Source organism: Hippocampus zosterae, chromosome 8 (genome assembly GCF_025434085.1).
Source record: "Hippocampus zosterae strain Florida chromosome 8, ASM2543408v3, whole genome shotgun sequence".
NCBI lineage: Eukaryota > Metazoa > Chordata > Actinopteri > Syngnathiformes > Syngnathidae > Hippocampus > Hippocampus zosterae.
Window position 1 is genome coordinate 9,723,297 of NC_067458.1, and position 23,362 is coordinate 9,746,658.

Sequence of the window (23,362 nt, forward strand, 5' to 3'; positions counted from 1 at the left end):
TCTTATAATGTACTAGCCGGGTCATCAGCTTGTTCCTGCGGAAGGCTGGTAAGGTGGTGGTTCGCCGCCCTCCGGGCGGCTCATCAGCTAGTTCCTGCGGAAGGCTGGTAAGGTGGGCCTTCGGCCCACAAAAGTGTTGTTGCTTGGTTCAACTTTTTGTGCATCTTCATTGCTTATCGCGAAAATAAAGAGATGTTTAGCTCTACTAAATAACTAACAATTTCATTGCAATGCTTGTGGGTAGACAACATTTTTTCGCTAAGATGCCCGCGCGATCATAGTGAGCCACTGCCTGAGCGGCGCAGCGGCGCGGTGAAGTAGGTACGTTTTGAAAAGGGACAGGCGGAAGGACAGACCGCATGCGGGACGACGGGCAATATATATATAGAAGATGACAATCAATATGAAATGAGGATCATATTAAATTATCATCATCATTCTCTTCTACTTATGGTCAGGTCACCAGGGCAGCATCTTAAGCAAGGAAACCCAGACTTGCCTCTCCCGAGCTACCGAGCCTTTGACAGCCATCCAGCTCTCAGAGCACCCTTGTGGTGAGCCCTTGGGAAAAGGGGACCCACATTTTCCTTTCGGGCTGAGTGATGGCACCTCACTGTTAGAACCCTTAGACTGGAAAACACTTTGTACAACTTAAAACTATGCCCCCTGGGTGCCATCCCAGCCACCAGGCCAACATGCCTCACGTCCAGTCCTGGCGTCAATTGGAGCCATTGTGACCCACGTCTGGGCAAGGGAAAAAGTATTACAATATTTTTATTCGTCATAGGGGTCTTTTGAGCCGTTCTGGGTCTATTGTAATTATACATACTGTACCTGTATACAATTCTGTCCAACCTTCTCCCCTGTGCAACATCACATGCGGCACAATGGCACTACAATGAGCCAAAACAGTTCATTTTGCCCTCTTCACATCACCTCGACCACCATTACCCATCATGCACTTCAGGCACATTAGCTGAGGCTGAGTGGAGTTTACTCCTCACTGAGGGTCCTCATGTAGTCGTGGCTCGATGTCCATCTCCCTCTCATGCCGCAGGGGCCTCTTTAGTTACACTGCTTTGGAATATTAATGTAAGAACTCACATTCATGAGCTTCTGTTGACAACATCGGCAACATTAACACCGCAATTTTCTTGAGACGTTATTCACACACTTTGGTTCAAATCGGCGCAACTAAATACTGACATACACTTACCGATGGTAGCATATTTTAAATCAGATAATGTGCTGTATCTATGGGTACTCAAGTTACAAAAGCTGGCCTTTACTGAGGATTTGAGGTTTTACAGTCTCGAGGATAGGTCTCTTAATTAACATGCAGCGAATGTAGGGTCTCAAATGATTCCCTTGCTTCAGTCTTGTGAATTCCTGTAAATAAAGCAACCCCTTGGAATTCTGCCAGCATGGCTGTCTTCAGGAATGTGGCTAAGGAAATAAAAAACAGCAAAGGTCATATACCGCACACCAGTGTTTCCCAACATTTAACGAGCCACGGCATCCGTTTTAGATTCAAAAAGAAGCCACCAAAAGTATCAATACTGACATAATGTTGATATGTATTTCTCATGGCACGGCACACTCGTTTGGCTTGGCATCCTGGCTGGCAATAACATTGGCTTTCATTTGTTGGGCCTGAAAGAGTGATGGCAACTCACTGTGAGAACCCCCAGACTGGAAAACTCCAATAACAACATCACATATTCAAATGATTCTATTGTCAATGGTCACTTGTCACGTCTGTACAATTCCTGGAGACATTTTACTGCATGGCTGCTTGTGTTGATCTTTTACTTGTCCCGTCCCTTCCTATAATGTGTTACATACTGCTGTACTCAGCATTGTTTTTTTTCCATCTCAAAGCAAAGGTAATGTCCACAGTAATCAGCGGTAAAGGGCGAACAGATAATCATTATCAGTAGCTGGTGTTTTTCAACTGAGTTCCTCAATGCACGAGTTGTCTCAAAGTAGAAAAATGTGAGGGTTTTTTTTACAAGGTTTTGTGCAAGAATGTAAGGAGTGAAGTGTGATATTGTCCATCAGGTGTGAATTTCCTTTAAAAATGACATTACGGTTGTGGTACTTTACATTTATAAAGAATAACGAACGTTGTTTTTGTGTTTAAATGTTTAATGTCACATTTCATTTAAAAAATTAACAAATAATGCACACCAGACTCTGGTTGTTGTTGATTTACCCACAGACATGACAAGTATTGCCACAGGGGGTTTAAAATGATAGACGTGTAATCTGTGCGCGCGTGCGTGCGTGCGTGTGTGTGTGTGTGTGTGGAATACGTGTATACAGTACAGTATTTCTTTTTTTTAACCGCTAGGCGGCAGCAGCAGTTCATTCTATAAGGCCGTTGTCTTCATGACGAGTGGTCACTTGGTCAACGCGATCCTCGTGAAACGTCATCCATCCATCATCTATCAATAGGTATATTTGACCGTGCAAGTGTGGCCAACCTAATACGTCTATTATCTAATCCGCTTATCCTCACAAGGGTCGCGGGGTGCTGGAGCCTATCCCAGCTATCTTCGGGCAGTAGGCGGGGGACACCCTGAACCGGTTGCCAGCCAATTGCATGGCACACAGAGACGAACAACCATCCGCGCTCACACTCACACTGATGGACAATTTGGGAGTGTTTAATCAGCCTGCCATGCATGTTTTTGAAATGTGTGAGGAAACCGGAGCACTTGGAGAAAACCTACGCAGGCCCGGGGAGAACATGCAAATTCCTCACAGGGACGCCGGAGCTGGAATTGAACCTGGTACCTCTGCACTGTGAGGTCGACGCACTAACCACCGGGCCGCCTCATGTCAATTAGTTAATTATAAAGGGATGAAAACGTTCACACAAAAAAAACAGACTATGAGGAAATACTTCTTTTGCTCCTTTGTAAGGCATACGGTATGATAATGATGACAAAATATTCTAACGGTTATTTTGAAAATCGGGCGGCCTGGTAGTCCAGTGGTTAGCATGTCGGCTTCACAGTGCAGAGGTACCGGGTTCGATTACAGCTCCGGCCTCCCTGTGTGGAGTTTGCATGTTCTCCCTGGGCCTGCGTGGGTTTTCTCCGGGTGCTCCGGTTTCTTCCCACATTCCAAAAACATGCATGGCAGGCTGATTGGACGTTCTAAATTGTCCCTAGGTGTGAGTGTGGGCGTGGATGGTTGTTCGTCTCTGTGTGCCCTGCGATTGGCTGGCAACTGATTCAGGGTGTCCCCCGCCTACTGCCCGAAGACGGCTGGGATAGGCTCCAGCACCCCCCGCGACCCGAGTGAGGATCAAGCAGTTCGGAAAATGGATGGATTTTGAAAATCGATTAATATGTATTTTTTTCAATTACAATTACAGAATTGAAAGAAAATTCAAAAACATAAATGCACTATGATACAGTTTCTGGTTTGGTCAATAACATGTAAGAAAATGGGGAAAATGTTTATCACAGATTTCTGAAAGAAAGTAGGTCTTTCGATCAAACACTAAAATAATCAGTCTGCTTTCATAGAAGACGAGAGAAATTTGAGGATGTTTTACTGATGACGCCTGAAATTCAACACTTTGAATTCAACAATGTCTTTAAATGATAATTCCATGATCAAATGGTAGTTAATTAATGGATTGTCACAATATGAAAAAATAGACCTGCTTGCCATAAATATTTGATCCAGCCTATCTCTTTTGAATGATTGATTTCGCTCATGACAGTGAGTGATGAGGTTTAACATTTGCAATCGCTTGAGATTTTTTTGTTATGATCCAGTAAAGTTCCCCCGGTTGCTGTGGTGGCGGCGGCGTGGTGTTCCTTTAAAGGCGGCGCACTCTGCACTGTCGTCATTGCGCAGATCAGTTTTGAACCAAAAAGCGGAGTGACCTTCCTTCCTTCGCTCTCAGTGTGAGAGGGGGCAGCAGTCAAGCGAGAAGCCGGCCACAGCTCACGCAGCGCCCCGCTTCAGTCTCGGAAATGAACAACTTAATCGGCGATGAAGTCGGGTAAGCTCCTGCCTACGAAGCACCCTTAAAAAAGATGTCGTTGTTTTCTAAAGTTTTTTGGGGGGGTAACTTTCACTCTTGCCGGGCTGTCATTTGACAGCTAGCGTTTGCTAGCGAGCTAGGTTAGCTTCTGTAATTAGCGAGAGTCCTAGCAGAGGAAAATATGAGCAAAAAAGTGACATTTATGGTGGAAGTCGTGAGTACGACAGCTCGAGCAGGAACGTCCTACGTTGGCTTTGGCTCCTGCCTCATTGCCTGTTAGGGAAATATGCCAAAGTGTCACGCTATTCACTTATGCCGGTTGTTGTGTATTTCTCTCGGTACGAAGCATTTGAGCTAGCCGAGCTAACGTTTGCTGGCGAAGCCCAAGTCTGACTTGGCCAAGAGGACACTTAGCGGACACCGCGGGAATATTCGGCATCCTTTCCCAGGCTAGTCGTCCACCTTTCGCAGAGTCGGGGTAGTATGCCCTTGGTCTGATTGAACGGAGCGATCTTGATAATGCGGAGGAGCACCTGCTGGTGAAATTGCAGCATCCGAGCGAAGCGTCTCTCTGACCGGGACCGCCGTGCTCAGACTGGATACAACCGGCTCCAGCCTGTGTCATTGTACCTTCACAATTTGCAATTAAGTGGACGGTGAACACGAGCATACGTGGAGAAATCGGTGTTAAAGAACGTGAGGGGGAAAAGTTTGTCGGACCAAAATACTGTACTAATAAACTGGTGTTTATATCGCCCCCTGTACTTAGTGTCGCCACTGCTGCACCTCTGTCGAAGACCGTTTACACTTGCACATTTTTGTTTACACCTGTCTGCTGTTTTTAATTTGCAAATCTCAATGTGTACACGTGCACTTTCCTGTTCATCCAGTGAAACTGACGAAGTATACGAACATATTTAACTGCGGCAGTGAGACGATTAATTAACGTACCATATCGTATCTCATCCATCAATATTTGACGGATTAATTGATTATTAAAATTAGTCGCAACCCTTACATACAAATGTACTACTTTATACTATTTACCCGACTTTTTACACCATACCAGATTGTATACTCTTATGTCGTTGTGGTGTGCTTTGGACAGATGGTGTGTACTTTCATTTTTACATTTCTTTACCTGACTATATGCACTTGGATGTAATTGACTGTTTTACTTCTGTATCTGACTAATGTGATACATTGTGTGCACGTGAGCATGTAGTATACACTGACTGTTGTGTTTAGCTTTGTAACTGATGTGTACTCTTTCCGCCAGTGTAACTGTCAGTGTACATGACCATGTACACATATGTAGTTGACTTTTTACACCTGTCCACCTGACTGCATACACATAATGTATTTGACTATTTACACCCGTGTACTTGACTCAGTACGTTTGCATATTTAGCTGTCTGCATTTGTGTACCTGACTGTGTACTCTTTTGTACACTTGTGTATTTTATAGTGGAGATTGCAAAAGCAACTTTTGATGTGTGCAAACTGAGAATTTAACGTCGCAGAAAGGATAGAGCTTCGTTAAACACAACAAATTTAATATGGCACCTGAAAAACTGATGTGCCCCGCCCAAAATAGACTTTGTTTTACTACTTGTTTACTTGTTTTAAACCACTGCTCCACTAGACAAATAAGAGGTGTCATGTTGGGATAGTGTTAAAAAAAAGTGCATCCAATACCCCTCCCTCCTTAATACTTTTCCGAGGGATCAGGACTCTGCATTGGCAGGTCCTCAAACTAAGGTCACTCTGACTCAAATGCAATTAAAATCGTGACATCCCTATATTTGATAGAAAGTTTTGTATGTGCAGTGATTGTGAACTTGTGATGGTCATTTTATATACATTACCAGTATGTATATTTTTTTTCTTTCAGAAAATTATTTGTTGGTGGGCTGGACTGGAGCACCACACAAGGTAGGTATCTCAACTGTCATATTTAAACTGGAGAAGAATCGGCTAATTTGCATGCAGTGTGTCGTGAATAAACAGCCATTTGTCTCCTGGACATAGTGTTCTAACTTATTAGGACTGGAAAAGGTGAAACGAAAGCATACGGAATTGCCGCGTCAAATTTTTGCTGAAACCAAAAGCGGAGATGAACATTTATTATAATTATTCTTGCTTTTTAAAATATATTTGTAGTAGCTCAAAAACTACTTCCATTGAATAGATGTTTATTACAATCTAATTCAGGTAGTGCTCGAATGACTGCGACAATAACACATACTGCAGAGAGCTTGCTCATCATTGGAATACAGAGTGTGTGGGTCTGGGTGTGGGTCTGGGTGTGGGTGTGTGGCCTTCAAGCGCACTGTGGTCCCTATCCACCCGTGCTGCAATAGCACACTGCAGTGTCCTTTGTTTAAAAAAAATCTGAAACTATATTATTTTAGTTTTTGTAACTCCATTACTTGAGTGTTTTTAGGTACTGCCATCTTTAATATACTTATCCTTATGCTCCTGTTGCTTTGTAAATGGCCGTCACCTCATAGCTTTTAAATGTGTCCCGCCTGTAGTTGGTTAATGGTTGTCGAACAAGGGCGACAGCGATTGCGTGCTGTTTTGGGGCGCAGTGCTTTTGGCTAAAATAACCGCATGCCTTCCTCAGTATGCCTCAGCGAGGTAAATTCCTGTCGTCACTGCTTGTCAAAGCCACTGGCTCGTGTGTTTACGAGACGATATCAAAATAGGAATACAAAAAAAAGTTTCAATCACGTACACGTTGGCTTTGTGTTGTTCTGCTTCTGATTGGAAACAGATATATGTAGCCTTGCTGAGGCATGGTCACTTTTTCAAAAAAGCGATGTATTTATATGTGTGTGTGTGTTTATATATAATATATATATATATATATATATATATATGCATCAGAGAAATATGAGTGGTTAGAATCTTGCTCGATTTACATGACTCTTGTTGAATGTGACTTTGGTCTAGTTACACAACCTCCTCAGAGATAGTCTAGCCTGTGTCCAATTCTTCACTGGTGGTTTCTTGTTTGACCACTGTGTAACTTTGTACGTGTGTGTCTTAATGGCACTGTTGCATAAAGATCACAAGCCCAGTACTGTGGAACTCGGCTTCTTCCCTTGTCATTGTCCGCAGGGCTTCCCAGCAATGAAAAAAGCAATTACCTACTCCTCAGTTGTTGTAACTTGCCCACTTTGACTGTGTGGGTGTGTGCTGGCATCTCAGGGTTGTGGCGTTTGCTTGGTGATATGGAAGATGACGTTGGGTCAGTCCTTTAGGAATTGGATACATGACATCTGTGCGTTTTCATATTTTAATGGACCGATTTAAAAAAACAAAACAACATTGCTTAATTACAACGAATAAAAGTAGTAGATGTTAAATGGCCTTTTCACAACTGTGCTGAAGGTATTTTCCAAACTTCATTAAACATGTTGAGAGTATGCCTCTACCCCTCATGTTCAGGAGACAAATAGAGCTGAGTCATGTCTTTCATAACCATTTCACATTTGCTTAGTTGTTGTGTCGTTTTTATCATTCTTTTCTTTTTTATCTTCTTCCCTCAGAAACCCTGCGAAACTACTTTTCACAATATGGGGAAGTGGTAGATTGTGTTATAATGAAGGACAAAACAACTAATCAGTCGCGAGGCTTTGGTTTTGTCAAATTCAAAGACCCCAATTGTGTACGGACGGTGCTGGAGACAAAGCCACATAATTTAGATGGCAGAAATGTAAGTATTTCATCTGAAAAGACTCATGAAACAACACTGTATATGTGCATATTTTAAGAAATGCGTAGCCATAACCAGTTACAGTGTAATTGGTTATCCACAGGAACGAGATGTTTGTTAACGGCACATAAGTGGTGGTATACATGTTCTTTGCAATGTTTGCCCTACAAGACTTATCTGTTCAAAGTCAAATCAACCAACTTGGCAGTTCAGATTGCAATTCAGACTGCATAAAAACACACTGTTTGTTTCCTGAACTGTATCCAGTGTTATTCATCACGACTGCGGTATCTCATCAGCCATTTATTCAGTTAAGCCACTGTGAAAAACATTTAACACACACTATTGATTCTAAAACATTTGCTCTCTATGATGTCAGATTGACCCGAAGCCATGCACTCCTCGAGGAATGCAACCTGAAAAGACTCGAACTAAGGAAGGCTGGGTAAGGAGAGTCAGATTTTTATGTCGTAGAGTCAGTGTTTATGCTGAGATGATTTTCTTAATACAGTAGTAATATTAATAAGCCACAAATTCCACAACTGGGATGGGGAGCAATCAAGGGTGAAATGTATTTAAAAAAAAAAAAAAAGTTTGGACCATTGGTTTGTCAAGTAAATCAATGCATGATTGCCACATTGTTTTGTGTTTTGACCAATATTGAAATGAAATTCAGCTTTGATGTATAGCAATTTTGCCATACATAATGGCATTATCTCAACTGAACTAAAATCAACTGTATTTGCAGAGTACTTTCAAACGAGTAGTAGTACTCTGTCTTGGCGAGTACACAAATGTAACTACGTGTACACGTTCTTGCTTTGAAAAAAGTGTTGTTGGTGCATCCGTAATAACCGCGACCGATTACTGATGTCTTTCTCTCATACATTCATCTCTTAGGGTTACGCCTCAGTTTAGACTGATGTTATCATTTGCAGTGTATTTGATTGAAGTCTTTTTTTTGTAGGAGCAGCCTCGAGCCTTTACAGTTTGAGTGCAGTGCGATTGTGAAGAGAGTGAGTGGAGAAAGCAGTGTTCCCTGATCTGTGGAGACTCGTGTTTGCATTGACATGACATGTTAAGAATTATACCCCAGGGCAAGAGGAGAACCTAATTTCTTCTGCACCGCCGGAATAGATGATGGCTAAGCGGCCCTTCCCAGAGGGATCCTTTAACAGACACTGTAATCCATACACTCCTTGTTTTCTTTCAGAAGGGCAGCAAAGCCGATAGCAATAAATCAAAGAAGATATTTGTAGGTGGAATCCCCCATAACTGTGGCGAGCCCGAACTCAGGGACTATTTCAATAGGTTCGGAGTGGTGAGTATTGTCAATTACACCAACAGTTCATTTTGGCTTATTTGGCTTTGGCAATTTGGTGACATTAAATAATGAAACGGCACATTTCATGGAATGGGAAAGAGCAAAGGGATATTTGTCTTGATTTGGGTAAACAAAGCACCTTGTCTGCTTTTGTAAATGGCCCTTGTTTCCCTTTGTCCAATTCAAGGTCACAGAGGTGGTAATGATCTATGATGCGGAGAAGCAGAGGCCCCGAGGTAAAAGCTGATCCCGTTTTCAACCCCCCCCCCCTCCCACTCCCCTCCATCCATACCTTACCATCTTAAATCTAATGACAAACTATTTGGGCCCAAAGAGAAACAGACCATTCAACTGTGGAAATTACATTCATTTTAAACATTGCAGCCCATGCACACTTCCTGTGTGTGGGCACCCATTTGAGGTCATCCTAGTGTTCACAAAATAGACAGTATGATTTCTGTCATTACAGTCAGAGAAAACATCAAGAGGTGTCGCAGAACACTTCTCAGCCTCTCTCAGTTGGACCCTTTAATAACCATGTATTTTTCATTTTTTATGACCTTCACCATGACAAAAGATAGATGCACACTTCAATTCAATTAACATTATCTTGAGTAAACGTGATAACCACTTTATTATTCTTTATTTGTCAGAATTCATACAATTTAACCAAAAAAATTTAGAACGATAATACAGTAGATAATGTACTGTATCAGAAACAATGGTTTAAATTTTTTTGTTTTTAAGCAGACACGCAGCACAGGCTTAACGCTGTTGCATCCGCTACAACTGTCAGTTAACGAATTGAAAATGTCACGCTATGTCAAAAGTCAAAATCACATGCCAGTGTTTGGATACCTCCACAACACACAATTTAGGAGTAACAGTCATATTTTTAATCGAGAGAAGCTTAAGAAAAAAAAATATGAAACACAAAAAGTTACTGCCAAGTCGTTAGCAGATGCTTTGAGTGGCAAAGCATCAACTGAAAGGGGAGACATTAGAGGCAGCCAGATGGTCAACATGCAAAAGGCACTGAGAACAGTTTGAGTCCTAAAGGGGGGATTTAACCTTCAAAAGCGGCCTCAACGATGAATGTGATCTTGCATTTCTCAAGTACAAGGGTTTAAGTGTTTGCTACCAAAAAAGGCCTCTTTATGAATTACCTGAACGTAGAAGAACATACAACAGAATTGCATCCATTCATGTATCGTGACGCTTTCAGCGAGAAATGCCTCACTGGGAATCATACCAGCCATCGGCAATGTTGGTGTCAGCCCCCTGCCCAGTGAGCTCCAGTCACATCTGTTTCATCTACATTTGTCCTACATAGCAATGATGCTGCGACCAGTGACCCACAACATGTTCTGTGTTGCTGTTCCTCCTTCACTTCATTTCCTCTCTGTTGGGGGAAACAGAATAGTTTGTCATTGGCGTTTAACATGATCTAATGCACCAGTTAACACCATTGCACAATCTTTGTTAAGGTAACTTGAAAATGTTTGGTCTCGGGTTAAGTGTTCTTGCACATAAACGTACTGTAAATGGCATACTATGTTTTACCATATGTAGAAATGTTAAGTCATTTTGTAAGTGAGCCCTTTCTATTTTTCTTTTCCTCTGTGCCCCTTCTCCCTGTGAATTGATTGAATGTGATTAACTGTGTCTCTTAAGATTTGTCTTTTCTCCTTTAGGTTACTGTGCATTGACTGGTACCACAGAGGTACAGGCCAAACCTTTGAGAATGCCCAAACCTTCAATTGGTTATTGGGGTGTTTACAAAGTCGTCCTCTTTCTTTTTACCCTGCCATATTAGATATTGCTTCGAATGGTTAGATGTCAAACAAGGACCCCTCTAAATGCAGTTATTGTTTGCCCAAAGATACTTTCCGTTTTGTGTAAAATATATGTATCAGGAGCAAGAAACGGCATTTATATTGAAAAATATTAAAACAAAAAGGAATATATACATTCTATAGATATGTTGTAGATGTACTGTAGATAGATATACATTGGATTTACAGAGTATTAGAGCACAGAATGAATACGTTATTTAGGATTGCAACAAGTCCAGTGTCAAAAGAAAATGAGTCTTGGACCCTGTAATCTGATAACATGATAATCTGTCTCCTGTAGTAGCCACTGTCCCTGGAAGGGTTAACTAGGATCATAACATGGTCCTAATTTCTGATTGAGGACTGACAGAAGCTATTAATATCAATAGGCCACACGGCTTGGGGATGCTTGGCTGGAGGTCTCTAAAATCTGTTTGTTGTCTCTTAGGATATTTAAGTGGATTCAGGTTAGGTCCCCAAGTAGAGATGGGTACTCAACCTAGTTCTGCCAAAGAGAAAATTAATTTAAAGTAGATCACTGGCACTCAGAAAAGTACTGTTAGTTTGTCAAATAACATCCTTTTTTGGGGGATGGGGGTGTCATTCTGCACTATTAATGCTTTAAGACCTGCATCTTACATTCCTATGACTTAGTTTTTTTGTGTGCGCGCGTGTGTGATAATCTGGATCTTTGTATATGCCCCATGAAAACTTCACACACAAGTCATTTGGGCAGATCAGCCATGGCCTATATCTTTGTGTTATCATTTGCAGTGTTTTATTGTTCAATTTCTGCTTATCCTGGCTGACTCAAAAGTAAAATATTCAATTTGAGAAAGCTTGGAGAAAGCTTTAGGCATTCGACAATTTGTGTTTTTCATAGTTTTGTAATGCATTAACAATGGCTGCCACAAGTGTGTGCTCCAAAGCAAAATACCCAGGAGAATTCAAGGTGGGGTTTGGATGAAACCGCATAAATATAGCCGATTTAGTAGTTCTGCTAGTTTTAGATATAGATTCACCAATATTTATTATGTCTCCTTCATTCTTCATTCATGTCACTTAATTCTCAAACTGTTCCAGAGTAATGTTCCCTTCAAGCCACCAGACTGAAGAGGCTTGGATTCGGTGTGTGCTTGGTGCTTGTGCGACGTCATCCAAACCCCAGGAGCCTCTCGCTCAATCTTGACAGATCCTCACTCTGCCGAATCCCAATACTGTTCTTCATCTTGTGTTGTCACAACCCCCCCCTGCTACCTTGATTCACTCTTGGTCGTTGGCTAGGTTTTGGATTTATTACTTTCGAGGCCGAACAATCGGTGGACCAGGCTGTCAACATGCATTTTCACGACATCATGGGCAAAAAAGTGTGTAGTTGTAGTTTTATTTTAACCTTCAGATAAAACAGAGGCTTAGGCGACTGACTTCATCTTACAATACAATGTGATGCGGTGACGTACAAATGCTAATGCATTTGGTCAATTTCCAAGTTCGACCGTACAGTTAGGCGAATTGGTTTCATGCTCAACACAAAAGCAAGTTCTCTACACTGACAAGTGCTGTATTTTGGTACTTCAGATCTTGTCGTCTAAGGCTCTGTTTCTAAATGACCACTCCTTTAGGTTGTTTGATGTAATTTTATCCTCAAAAGTAATTCAACGGTAGAACAAAATCTGCATGTTCATGTATAAATGCATTTCTCAGCATACATAATTGGAAGAAAAAAAAAATCATTCGCAGCCCACTGAATCGCAAAATTTAATTCATCTAAAGGATTGGTCTAATCAGTTCTGTTTTTTTAAAAATTATTTTTTATTTTTGGTTGTCAGGTCACTTCCAAGGCAACATGTCTTCTTTTACTTAAAAAAAAAAAAAAACAACAACAACTCGGTGACCTCAATCAAAGAATCTCCATACTGTGTCCATCCGCCTGACAAAAACATTCTGCAGCTCTCCTAAATCACAGTTGAGAAAAAAGACGATAAAAATGTTGCCTTCATGGCGTGTGCTAGGCAAGCTTTGCACCGGGAGAAAGTAAGTTAATAATTCACCATGATGCAATGTTTAAGATCGTCTTCTCACCTCCCGGCACCCACATTAGGGCTTCTGCTGTTATATTGGCAAACATCACCCACCTGGAACCATATCTGAGTGAAATGTTAAAACTAGTGTGTTTACAGTATATCCTAGCAATGTAGTTTAGATTAGCAACGCCCTATTAACATAAAAGCCATTGTGTCCGTTTCCACTTAAAAGTGGCAATTGACTCTGTTTGGTTGTTATTTATTTTTATTAATGACTCACAGAAGGCACCAAGGATATCTTAATTAAAAGGTCACTTTCACATTACAGGTATATCTAGGCTGAATCCAATCTCATTGGTGATGGATTTAGCTCAACCTGTAAACTCCCCAGTTAGACACCCCCGTGACTTTGCCCTGATTTTTCAGCAGGTGTCAAGGCTCAACTTAATCCATTGTTCTTGACTTGACATTACCTTACAATGGGACTTGGGGGAGCTTAGGAGGTATGAGTTCCAAAATTAGAAAATGGAGCATGTCAAACTGAGGAACAAATCCCAGTTCTGTTGTTGGGGACTTTACAGAAGTCATGGTATCCATCACACGAAGCTGTGATGCCCACGGGAGAAAGCGCTCTGGTAGCTGCCGGCGGCAGTGGGGCCACTATCATGCGTGCGTGTAATTGGGTCGACGGAGAAAAAAAAGAGAGGAAGCTGGGGTTGCCAGCCACACCTTAAAGCTGGGTGGAATTTTTGATTCATTTTCTTCCTGCAAGGTGACCCTAATAACTCAACCCCTCAGTCTATTTCTGGTTGGCTCCCCCTAGTCTCTGCCCATTTCTTTGAGCTGGTTAACTGTTTGTAGCTGTGCCTTGTCACCCAGTTTTTTTCCAATTGAAAATGCGTCTCTGATTTGGGCCATTCAAAATACTGTACATGCGTAGATTCCAAGTAGATTATATGGTTGGTGAACTATCAGTGTCAAGTAACAAATGGAACAGAGATGAGTTTAATGTGTCATGTTACCTTTTGACCATATTGCACCTTTTGACACAGTATGAACATTCAATTTTATACTGAGAAATGTTCATTTGTTCTTTCTGCATGTTTACCTTGTATTCTTTTAGAACTGAAATACAATTTTCTCTCTACGTCCATTCCCCTTAAAAAGTATTCCAATTAGAATAAATTGAGATTTCTTTGTATGCATTAGATGAAGAAAGGTAAGTTGTAATTTTACATTAGTATTCTCTGTTTTGTAGAAGGCAGTTTATTGAACTAACAAAAAAAAGATATATATATATGTATATATGTTTCTCAGTTACATTAAATGTTCAGGTCAAGACGCGCTTACATTTTAAAAACTTTTTGGGGGTTTGTAGTACCTGATACACATAGCTGTACTTGTCTCCTGGTTACCCCCAAATTTGGATTTAGACATTCAACCCATGCTATTGTCCTAAAGTGAAGCTTTTGAAATTGGCCACCAAACAATATAAATGTCTTAAAATTCGGGCTAGGACACGTCTTACTAGGTGGGAGACTTCATGGGCCATTTTTTGGTATTACCAAATTGTATCCCCGCCTTGTCCTTTGTCCAGGTTGAAGTCAAGAAGGCAGAACCCCGTGACAATAAAGCTCCTGGCCAGCTCGGCCCAGGCCAGTGGGCACCCAGGAGCATCTTGAGTGCAGCTAATGGTTGGCCAGCACAGCCTGCCCAGGCTTGGCAACAGCCTTACGGGCCACAAGGTGAGTGCAAAGAAACAATAGGTGTTATTAGTTCTTTGAGTAAAAGCTACCTTCTGTGAAAATGTTCTAGAGTATGAGTCAGTTTCAAAGCTCAACTGGATTTTGAACAAGCCTCTTCTTTCCATGTTTTTCCTTTGTCTAAATCACTGTGTTATTTTGTCCCTGAAGGCATTTGGGTATCCACGACTGGCCAACCAATAGGTAGGCTCTCGACCTCGCCTTTCCTACAACAGCCAACCAAACAGGACTTATGTTTTATCCACGTAATGACGTGAAATAAAATCAGTTTTGCTGTATGATAGCAAAATTACTCCAAATCAAGTGTTTGCACACTGTGGCTTTGTACTTCTTATTTTTATCTTATGTGGCTACGGTGAAATAATGAACCATTTAAATGCAATTTGTGATTGACGGAGACCATAATTTTACAGATTTGACTCAAAAGTGTTGGCTTCATAGTTAATCACATTGTCAAAGACAAAGATGTCACATCTACCATATTCTGAGCCAAAACAAACTGGATACCATGCATATTGTAATTATTTACGAACATGTTATGCCAGTAGTCGTAATTGTTAACTGGCATAGCACACATGGTTCAATTGATAAGAAGTGTGTTCAAGAAATTGTGTTCTCTAATTGAGCAGGTGGTTATGGACCACCATTAACAGCAGGCCGGGGGACCCCCACACAACCGCCTTCACCTTTTAGTGCATTCCTGGTCACCACCCCAGCGGGCAGCTTTGCTGCACCTCAGGGCTACCCTCCGCAGGGCTTCAGTACAGCACCTCAATTTGGTGAGTGACGCTAACACGCTCATTGCAAACAAATGCTCAATTGTCTCGGAATACAGTAGTTTTAATTATACACTGAACAAAACTAAAAGTCGTTTCTGAAGGTACCGAATCCAAACAGTTCAGATGCACATTCATTACTGAAATATTGAAATTCAAGAAGTTCAGTTCAGTTTTGCCGGTGCTCGACTAGAGTTGCTCAACTTGGCATGACAAATCATCCAGATAGGACGCTGAGTCCCATCACGTTCTGTGATGCATGTGGATACATTGCCATTCATATTTGTCCAACCACCAAATACAGGATATGAGTGATTTTTTTTGGGGGGCTTAATAAGCCACCATACCTCGGCATCGTTGGAAATATTAGATCGTAGTGAGTGTTGATCATAGGTGATCCTTCGTCTTTTGTTTAGCCATGCCGCTGCCATCATGTTCTTCATCAAAATTTAGAAAAATAATATCCTTAAATGTGGATTGTTTAGGTTGGTCTTGACATTCAAAATAATTTCGCAGCTCTAATAAAAGCACAAATGTCTAGATCAAGAATCACACACCATCTGCACCATCTCATTCAAGTAATACAGGAAGCCGTGTAGAGCTTGATGGGAGGTGTGCCTTGAAAGAAGCCAGCAAGGTTTGAGAGATAAAGTATGATTAGAGAAAAGTAATTAAGATGATCATTTTATTGTGTAACAGGTTACAGTTTTGGCACTCCTCAAGCAGAACAGTATGTTCAGCAGGTTCCCCCTCCACCTACTACTCCAGGAACTGCAACATTGGGCTTTGCTCCTACCACTACACCAACTCAGGACTTGAGCAAAGCTTCATCTGGGCAGCCTGACTTTCCGTATAGCCAATATGGTAAGCAGTGTTGTGGTTGTTTACTCTTCCATAGGCCTTTCTTTCCTATTTCATTTTTTGATACATCTAAGCACACACCGTGTTACTAGATCGTTTTTGGTCAGGACGGGAATTTCTTTTAATGCAAATGCATTGTTGACGGCGTTAACACAGAGCTTGCTTGCTGTTGAAATCATTTGTTAAACGGCCTACATGCTTCTTACATGAAACCCAAAACCACCTGAGCTGTGAAGTGGCTGTCATTTGTATCGGGTCCCTCCAGCAGGGCATAAAAGTTTGGTAGGTGTTAGTTTAAATTAGATCATCCTGCCTCGCAATGCTTGTTGTTTTAGCATTTATTTCATTCTTGACAGATTGCTTCATAAAGCTTAGTAGAAGTCCTTATGCCTTCTAGCTATTTCCTCCTGAGCATTCCATTTCCTTTTTGAGGGCCTTGTTGATTTCCATTCTCGGTCTTGGCACGATTGTCATACACAATACCATTATGAAACCATCTGGAGTTAAGCATGCTTAAATGTCTTTCAACTAGGGGTGCACCAATCACATTTGTTTTCTGGCCAATTGCCAATCCCAGATCTTTCACAAGCCTTAACAAAATGGCCAAGTGCAAACAAATTGGCACTGCTTAGTTGCAACTTTTCCAGATTATTTTGTTAGCCTGCAGAATTAAGTTTATTATCTTGTTCAGAGCATAACATCCATGGTATGGTTCATCTTTTCCACTTGTCACTTAAGAGTCAATTATAAAGGAAAAGATGCATACAACATTTTCTGAGATCTGATGACTTGGCTCTGTCTGGAGTTTACCCTAAAATTTGTCTTTTGACTGGCTAAATGCCAGCTCATTTGTTTTAGACATCTCTGGTAGAATGAGACGAGGTTCAAGAAAAATGGCTTGTGCATATTCATCATTAAAATCAGAGCTGTAACAGTAAGCGTCCCCTACATGCCAATAGATTTTTCCCAGTGATCCCTCACATTGTTTTTTACAGCAATATTTGTTTCTGTAAAAATTCACGTCACATTTGATTGGATGAAAAGTTTTGCCTTGGCACTTGCAGTATAACATTGTCTGCAACCTTTGACTTACTCCTTCAATGCAACATTGAACTACGAAATATTTCAGTCAATTACTCTCTTCACCTGATATTCATTTAGAGGGTTGGTGTAGCGTGCAAAAGTTGCATGGCATTGTTTTTTCTTTGCATATTTCAGAAGACCAAGTTGGTGTGACAGTAGAGGCAGACAACCGGTTCAGCAAATAACATGCAAATCATCGCTGTCGGGCAGAATCCGCACATCTCCAAAATCATTACATTGCAAGAAAACACATCAACAACAACAAAAACGTGCCTGGCAATTGTATGTTGTGGAAAATGATCCTTAAACTCCTCGAGTATTTTCTCACGCAGTTATTCACAAAGAGGTGAACCGTCTTTGGTTGTGTAACTGTGCAATTCAGGGAAGCTCATTTAATACCCAATCATGGCACCCACTTGTTCCCAGTTAGCCCATTTACCTGTGGGATGTTCCAAACAGGTTTTTGATGAGCATTTCTCAACTTTCTCAGTCGTTTTTTGCCAGCTGTCTCAGCTTTTAGCGGAACTTGTTGCAAGAATAAAATTTAAACTTAATGATTATTTGCTAAGAATTGATCAATTTGAACATGAAATATCTTTGCAGTGTATTCGATTAAATAGGTTGAGTATGATTTGCAAATCATTGTATTCTGTTTTTAATTTGTCAAACACAAAATTCCAACTTCATTGGAATTGAGTTCATACCAAAATTCTACTTCCGGTGTCCTACAGGAAGTGCACATAATCGTTTCACCATGAGCGACAACAGAAATAAGGTGGATATAACCCAACTATATTTACTGGGTCTAGATCTAGAAACATCCAGACTTTTCTTGAGACAACATAAAGTGACTTTCATAAATATTCAGCCCCTTTTGAACTTTTTGACCTTTTGTCACATTCCAGGCGTTCGACATAAAGAAATAAAAGGTTTTTGGTGACGATTCAACACAAAGTGTGACACAGTCGTATAATGGAATGAAGTTGATACAATATTTTTAACCTTTTATTTAAGAAACAAAAACTTGCAACGTGGTAGAATTCATCCATGTGACTGTCAGTGCAGCCAAGTAACTCGGGGGATTCGGGAGGATTTTTGAACGTGTGCATGAGACCACCACTGCAAACCTACCGAGAGCTGGGCTTCCTTCTAAACTTTCAGCCTGAACAAGGGGAGCACTGATCACAGATTTAGCCAAGAGGCACACAATCCCTCTGGATGAACTGTAGATGTCCACAGCTGAGGTGGGAGACTCTTGTTATCCTGTACAACTCGGACACTGCACAAAACTGGCCTTAATGCAAGAGTGGCAAGCATAAAGCCAATTCTCAAAGAAATTGATAAAAAGTCTCATTTGAAGCCACCTGGGAGATGTACAACACGTGGAAGAAGGTGCTTTGGTCAGATAAGACCAAAATGTTTTTTGGGGGAAAAATCTGCACATCACCCTGATCACGGGCTGCTTTTCATGAGCAGGGACAGTGATGGCGGATGGAGCCATACCTGGCCATTTTGGAAGAAAACCTCATGGAGTCTGCAAAAGACCAGAGACTGGAATGCAGGCAACGATTCTAATGGGACAAAATTAAACATTCAAGTGTTGGAATGGCCAAGTCCAGACCTGAATCCAATTTAAAATCTGTGCAAAAATCAGAAAACTGCTGCTCTCCATCTCACCTTACTGAGCTCGAGCTGTTTGCAAGGAATAATCAGCAATAAATGTAGTCTCTTGATCTGCAAAACTGATTGAGACATACCCCAAAACACTTGCAGCTGTAATCGCAGCAAACATTGTTTTTACAAAATATGAACTTAGGGGAGCTAAATAATTTGGAATGCCCCGCTTTTAATAAAAAAAAAAAAAGTAAAATATTGAATGAATTTTGTTCAAGATTGTACCACTTCGTGTTGATTCTTTCAAAAACTAAAATCTAAATTTTATATATTTGTTTGAAGCCTGAAATCTGGCAAATGTCAAAAGGTTTAAGGTGGTTGAATACTTTGTGCAAGCCACTGTACTCCAAGAATGATAAAAGGTGAAGTTATATGACACTTCTTGTATTTCAAGTGTCCAATGTAAATCAATCTCTTTCCACACTGTTATCAACATTTTTAATTCGGTAATGTCTGAAAATAAAAAACGACAATCGTATTGGTCAATTTGTGAGCAAATGTGAATCTTATTTAAACACAGGGAATTTCCTCTGGACAGCGGCGATATGCAGACTTTAGAGTTATATGAAAATACTTTGTCTTCCCAAGGACACTGAGAAGTGACTCATCGCCAAATGGAAGTGTAGAGCCAGTAAATGAGTAGAACTGTTAAGCTCTGTCAAGTTATAGTAAGAGGGATACTAATTAAAGGAGTCAGCCAGTATAAGGGTTCAGTCAACGTGGTCTCCTCGTCTCCCTGATAGGCTTGGGTAACTACCCTCAGGACCGCTCTTCCTACGGACCAACGCGTCCTCACACTTATGATCAGGGAGGATGTAGTGCAGGTAGGTGCCAGCATCATATTGTCCAACGCCAGAAGTAGCATTTCTTCATTACTGTAGTGTCCGTACTCACACTACAACCGGGTTCTTTGCCTCTTTTGCAAAGGATTTTGCATGAGCATTCAAATTCTTGTGAGTATGGTAAAGCATGGCCATTGGTTGTGAGCTTATTTGAACGTAATTTACAATCAAATTTACTGCCAAATCTTCAAAAGTATTGTCTCTCTCTGTGGCTATTGCTTTACTATACCAAGACAACTCCTATTTTTATTCTTTTTTTTCTTGTCTGCATTGCTTTGCAGCTTACAAAAAAGGATGATCTAATGGTCAGGAATACAGTAGGTTCATGACTCAGTTGTGTTTATGTATCACCGTTTACCCAGTACTTTTCCATCCACGTCCTATTGCCACATAGTTGGAGTGTTTCAAGTGTTTAAAGAAACAATCTACTGGTCTTTAGTTTCACATTTTATTTCTGACTTCATATTATAGTGGTTCAAATGAGAGGATCAAAATGTGTTTTTTCTCTATTGTATTAGTTTATGCCACTCCCCATTCCAGCTAGTATTTTTTGTATTTATTATTTATGTTTAGTATTTTTTGCTCTTGACTGGTACTTGTAAGAGGGAGCACATAACTCCTACTCTGGCATCCCTTCACTGGCTCCCCATTCATTTTAGAGTTATTTTCAAGATCCTCCTCTTTGTTTTCAAATCTCTGAATAATCTCGCACCACCTTACCTCTCTGAGCTCATCCGCCCCTACACACCTGCCCGGCGCCTGAGGTCTGTGGACCAGACATTATTAGAAGTACCAAGAACTAAACTGAGGCTCAGAGGGGATCGAGCCTTTTCTGTTGCTGGTCCCTCTCTCTGGAATGACCTCCCACTGAACATTCGGCAAGCCTCCTCGCTGCCTATCTTCAAAACCCTCCTCAAAACTCACTTGTATTCTTTGGCATGACTTAGATTTGTTCTTGGTTTTACTGTTTGGTGCTTTATTGACGATTTGTTTTACTGTTTATTGTATGTGTTAAATTGCTCCATGTACAGCACTTTGTATGCAGCGATGGCTGTTTGAAAGTGCTCTATAAATACAGTTAACTTGACTTGACAAAACAAACTTCGCTATAACTTTGCAACTTTAAACAATAACGAAATAAGACTAGGGCAAAAACGGAGAACACGAACTTCACTTGGTATGTGGAGCGTGAGCAAGGAAAATAATCTGACAGACTTGACAGCAAAGCGGTCCTTAAGTAGGAGTTGATTACAATGCAAATCGGCTGCATTGCTGGAATGAACACACTCCACTCCATCTGGAGCTGAAAACTAAAACAGATCAAGACATGAAAGCTATTAAGTACTGTCTTTTGATGTAATACTGTTGGAATAAGTGTTGCCCAGGGTATGACATTTTTATACCCTGTGTGTGCGGGTGGGTGGCTGTGGGTGTGGGCGTGCCCTCCAAATTGTACATTATATTTTATATGAAGGGCAGCACTGTGAAGAGTGGTTAGCACATCTACTACAGTTGTGAATGTCAGTTTAAATCTCGGCCCTGATCTTCTCATGTGGAGGTTGTGTGTTTCACCTGTGATTTGCGTGTGTTTATTTTCTTTTTTAATTACTCACGGGCTACCAAAGCTGAGACTTACAATAGCTTTTAGTGAAACATAATTCAGAATGACACCAAGTGAAAGGAAAGCTATTCTGTCACCCAGTGAAGAGAAAGGTTGGCGACAGGAAAAGACAATTTCATGCAAAACAGTAGACCTGAATGTTTTTTGGTTGAGCGCACAGTCCAACATGTCTTAAACAGACAAAGTTGCAGTGCGCAAGAAATCAGCCATTAATTACTTAACTGGACATGCTGAGGAGTATGCAAAATACCAGGGAGAATAGAGAAGTGGCGAGGGTGCCAATCTTGTTCACATTCTGATGAACTGTTATTTAAGAGGAAGTCAACCCCAATTTTTTCTTTCCAAGAATAGTGTATGTTCTATGAAGCCGCACTAGTCTGAATGCTGTATTATGATTACTGGTAATATAGCGTTTGTGGAATGGGAATTGAACAGTAAAATCCACCCGTTTTGTCAAGCTCGGGGGCAGCCATTTTGCCACTTGCCGTTGTTGAGTGAAAATGGCATCACAGTTGCTCTGATAACAACCTATCATGGCCCAGCTTCAGAAAACAAGTGAGCTGTGATTGGTTGTTTCCTGACCCATGAGCAACGGACATGTATTTTCAGTTGACATAAAATGGCCCAATGGCTGACCCCCTGAGATGGCTAAAACCTTGTGAAGATAAGTGGTACAGAGAATGGATGGATGGCTATTTTACATGCTTAGTAATTGTCAGTGATAAATTGATTTTTATTGTCACCTCAATCCTTCTCGCCCACCACAGGCTACGCTCAGGACCTGACTGCATTCAGCCACACCTTTGCAGACCCGAGTCAGACAACGGCCTCGTATGGCTCAGCGCAGCCCATTGCAGCTCCACAGCCTGCCGCCACCGCATTTGGTAGAGGGCAGAACCACAACGTACAAGGCTTCCACCCATATCGACGTTGACTGTCAGTTTGGGACAGGGATGTTATGTAAAATTTCCCACAAAAATAATCTGGGGGTGGGGGGGGGGGGGCAGGAGGTGAAGTCAGGGAAACTCATGTGTTGGAATGTCCTTTTGGATTATTTTGAATGCGAATTGTGAAATGGAAACCTGCAAGATAGTAGGTCTTCGTTTGTTCAAGAGTTGTACAAATATTTTTTTTAACCTAATTTATGGAAAATTCATGATGAAATTCAAAGATGCTGTTATGTCCAATAATGTTTTATAGTAGACCTAAAACTACTTTGCAATAATTTTGATTGTCGCGTCAAACACGAGCACATAGACTATATGGAAAGAGACTTGCATATAAATATGTATATTTATGGTTGACACAAATGAAAACAGGGTTTTGCATTTCCCTAACTTTAAATTCTAGGGAAATTGTTTTTATTTGGTCACTATTGTTTACTTTCTGAGCCTTTCAAGTTTGTTTGAGATTGAGATTATAGATATATATTATACACAAACTGTGCAGTTTTTAAAAAAAATGAATTTTGTACTAAAATGTACACTTTGCTTGTTTTGTTTTTATTTAAAGACAGACTTCCCTCAGGTGGCTGTTTTGGGTGCGTTTTGCACTTATGCAAAAAGGGCAACTTATTAAAAAAAGTTTTAAGGATGTGATTTCTTGAAAGAACCACTGCTACTCATATGAATTCAGTTTATTCATACATACATAACAATATAACATTGTAATGCCCTTGTATCCGATTACGAATGACAGTCGCTGATGCACGTTTTATGAACATGAGAGCTAAAAGAACACTCGTTCAAGAGCTGCTATTAGGCCCGCCCACACTCAGTTACATACAGTACAATATGACTGAACCTAGTATTAAAGAACATTCAAAAGGG

General features: G+C 40.9%; 1 protein-coding gene across 4 annotated transcripts; it reads left to right on the plus strand.

Moving 5' to 3' along the window:
- The first annotated feature begins 3,856 nt into the window (after nt 1-3,856).
- Nucleotides 3,857-23,121, plus strand: dazap1 (DAZ associated protein 1). 4 transcript variants are annotated; one of them, XM_052074084.1, is made up of 13 exons: nt 3,857-4,024; nt 5,901-5,941; nt 7,564-7,730; nt 8,110-8,175; nt 8,944-9,051; nt 9,242-9,290; nt 12,174-12,256; nt 14,511-14,658; nt 14,827-14,859; nt 15,306-15,455; nt 16,152-16,316; nt 19,814-19,894; nt 22,301-23,121. In XM_052074084.1, the coding sequence occupies exons 1-13, from the start codon at nt 3,996-3,998 to the stop codon at nt 22,465-22,467; spliced, it is 1,287 nt and encodes a 428-aa protein (XP_051930044.1). In that variant the 5' UTR covers nt 3,857-3,995; the 3' UTR covers nt 22,468-23,121. The 4 variants fall into 4 exon arrangements, with proteins under 4 accessions (XP_051930044.1, XP_051930045.1, XP_051930046.1 ...); XM_052074085.1 differs by having other exon boundaries at nt 8,947-9,051; XM_052074086.1 differs by lacking the exon at nt 19,814-19,894.
- Nucleotides 23,122-23,362: the final 241 nt, after the last annotated feature.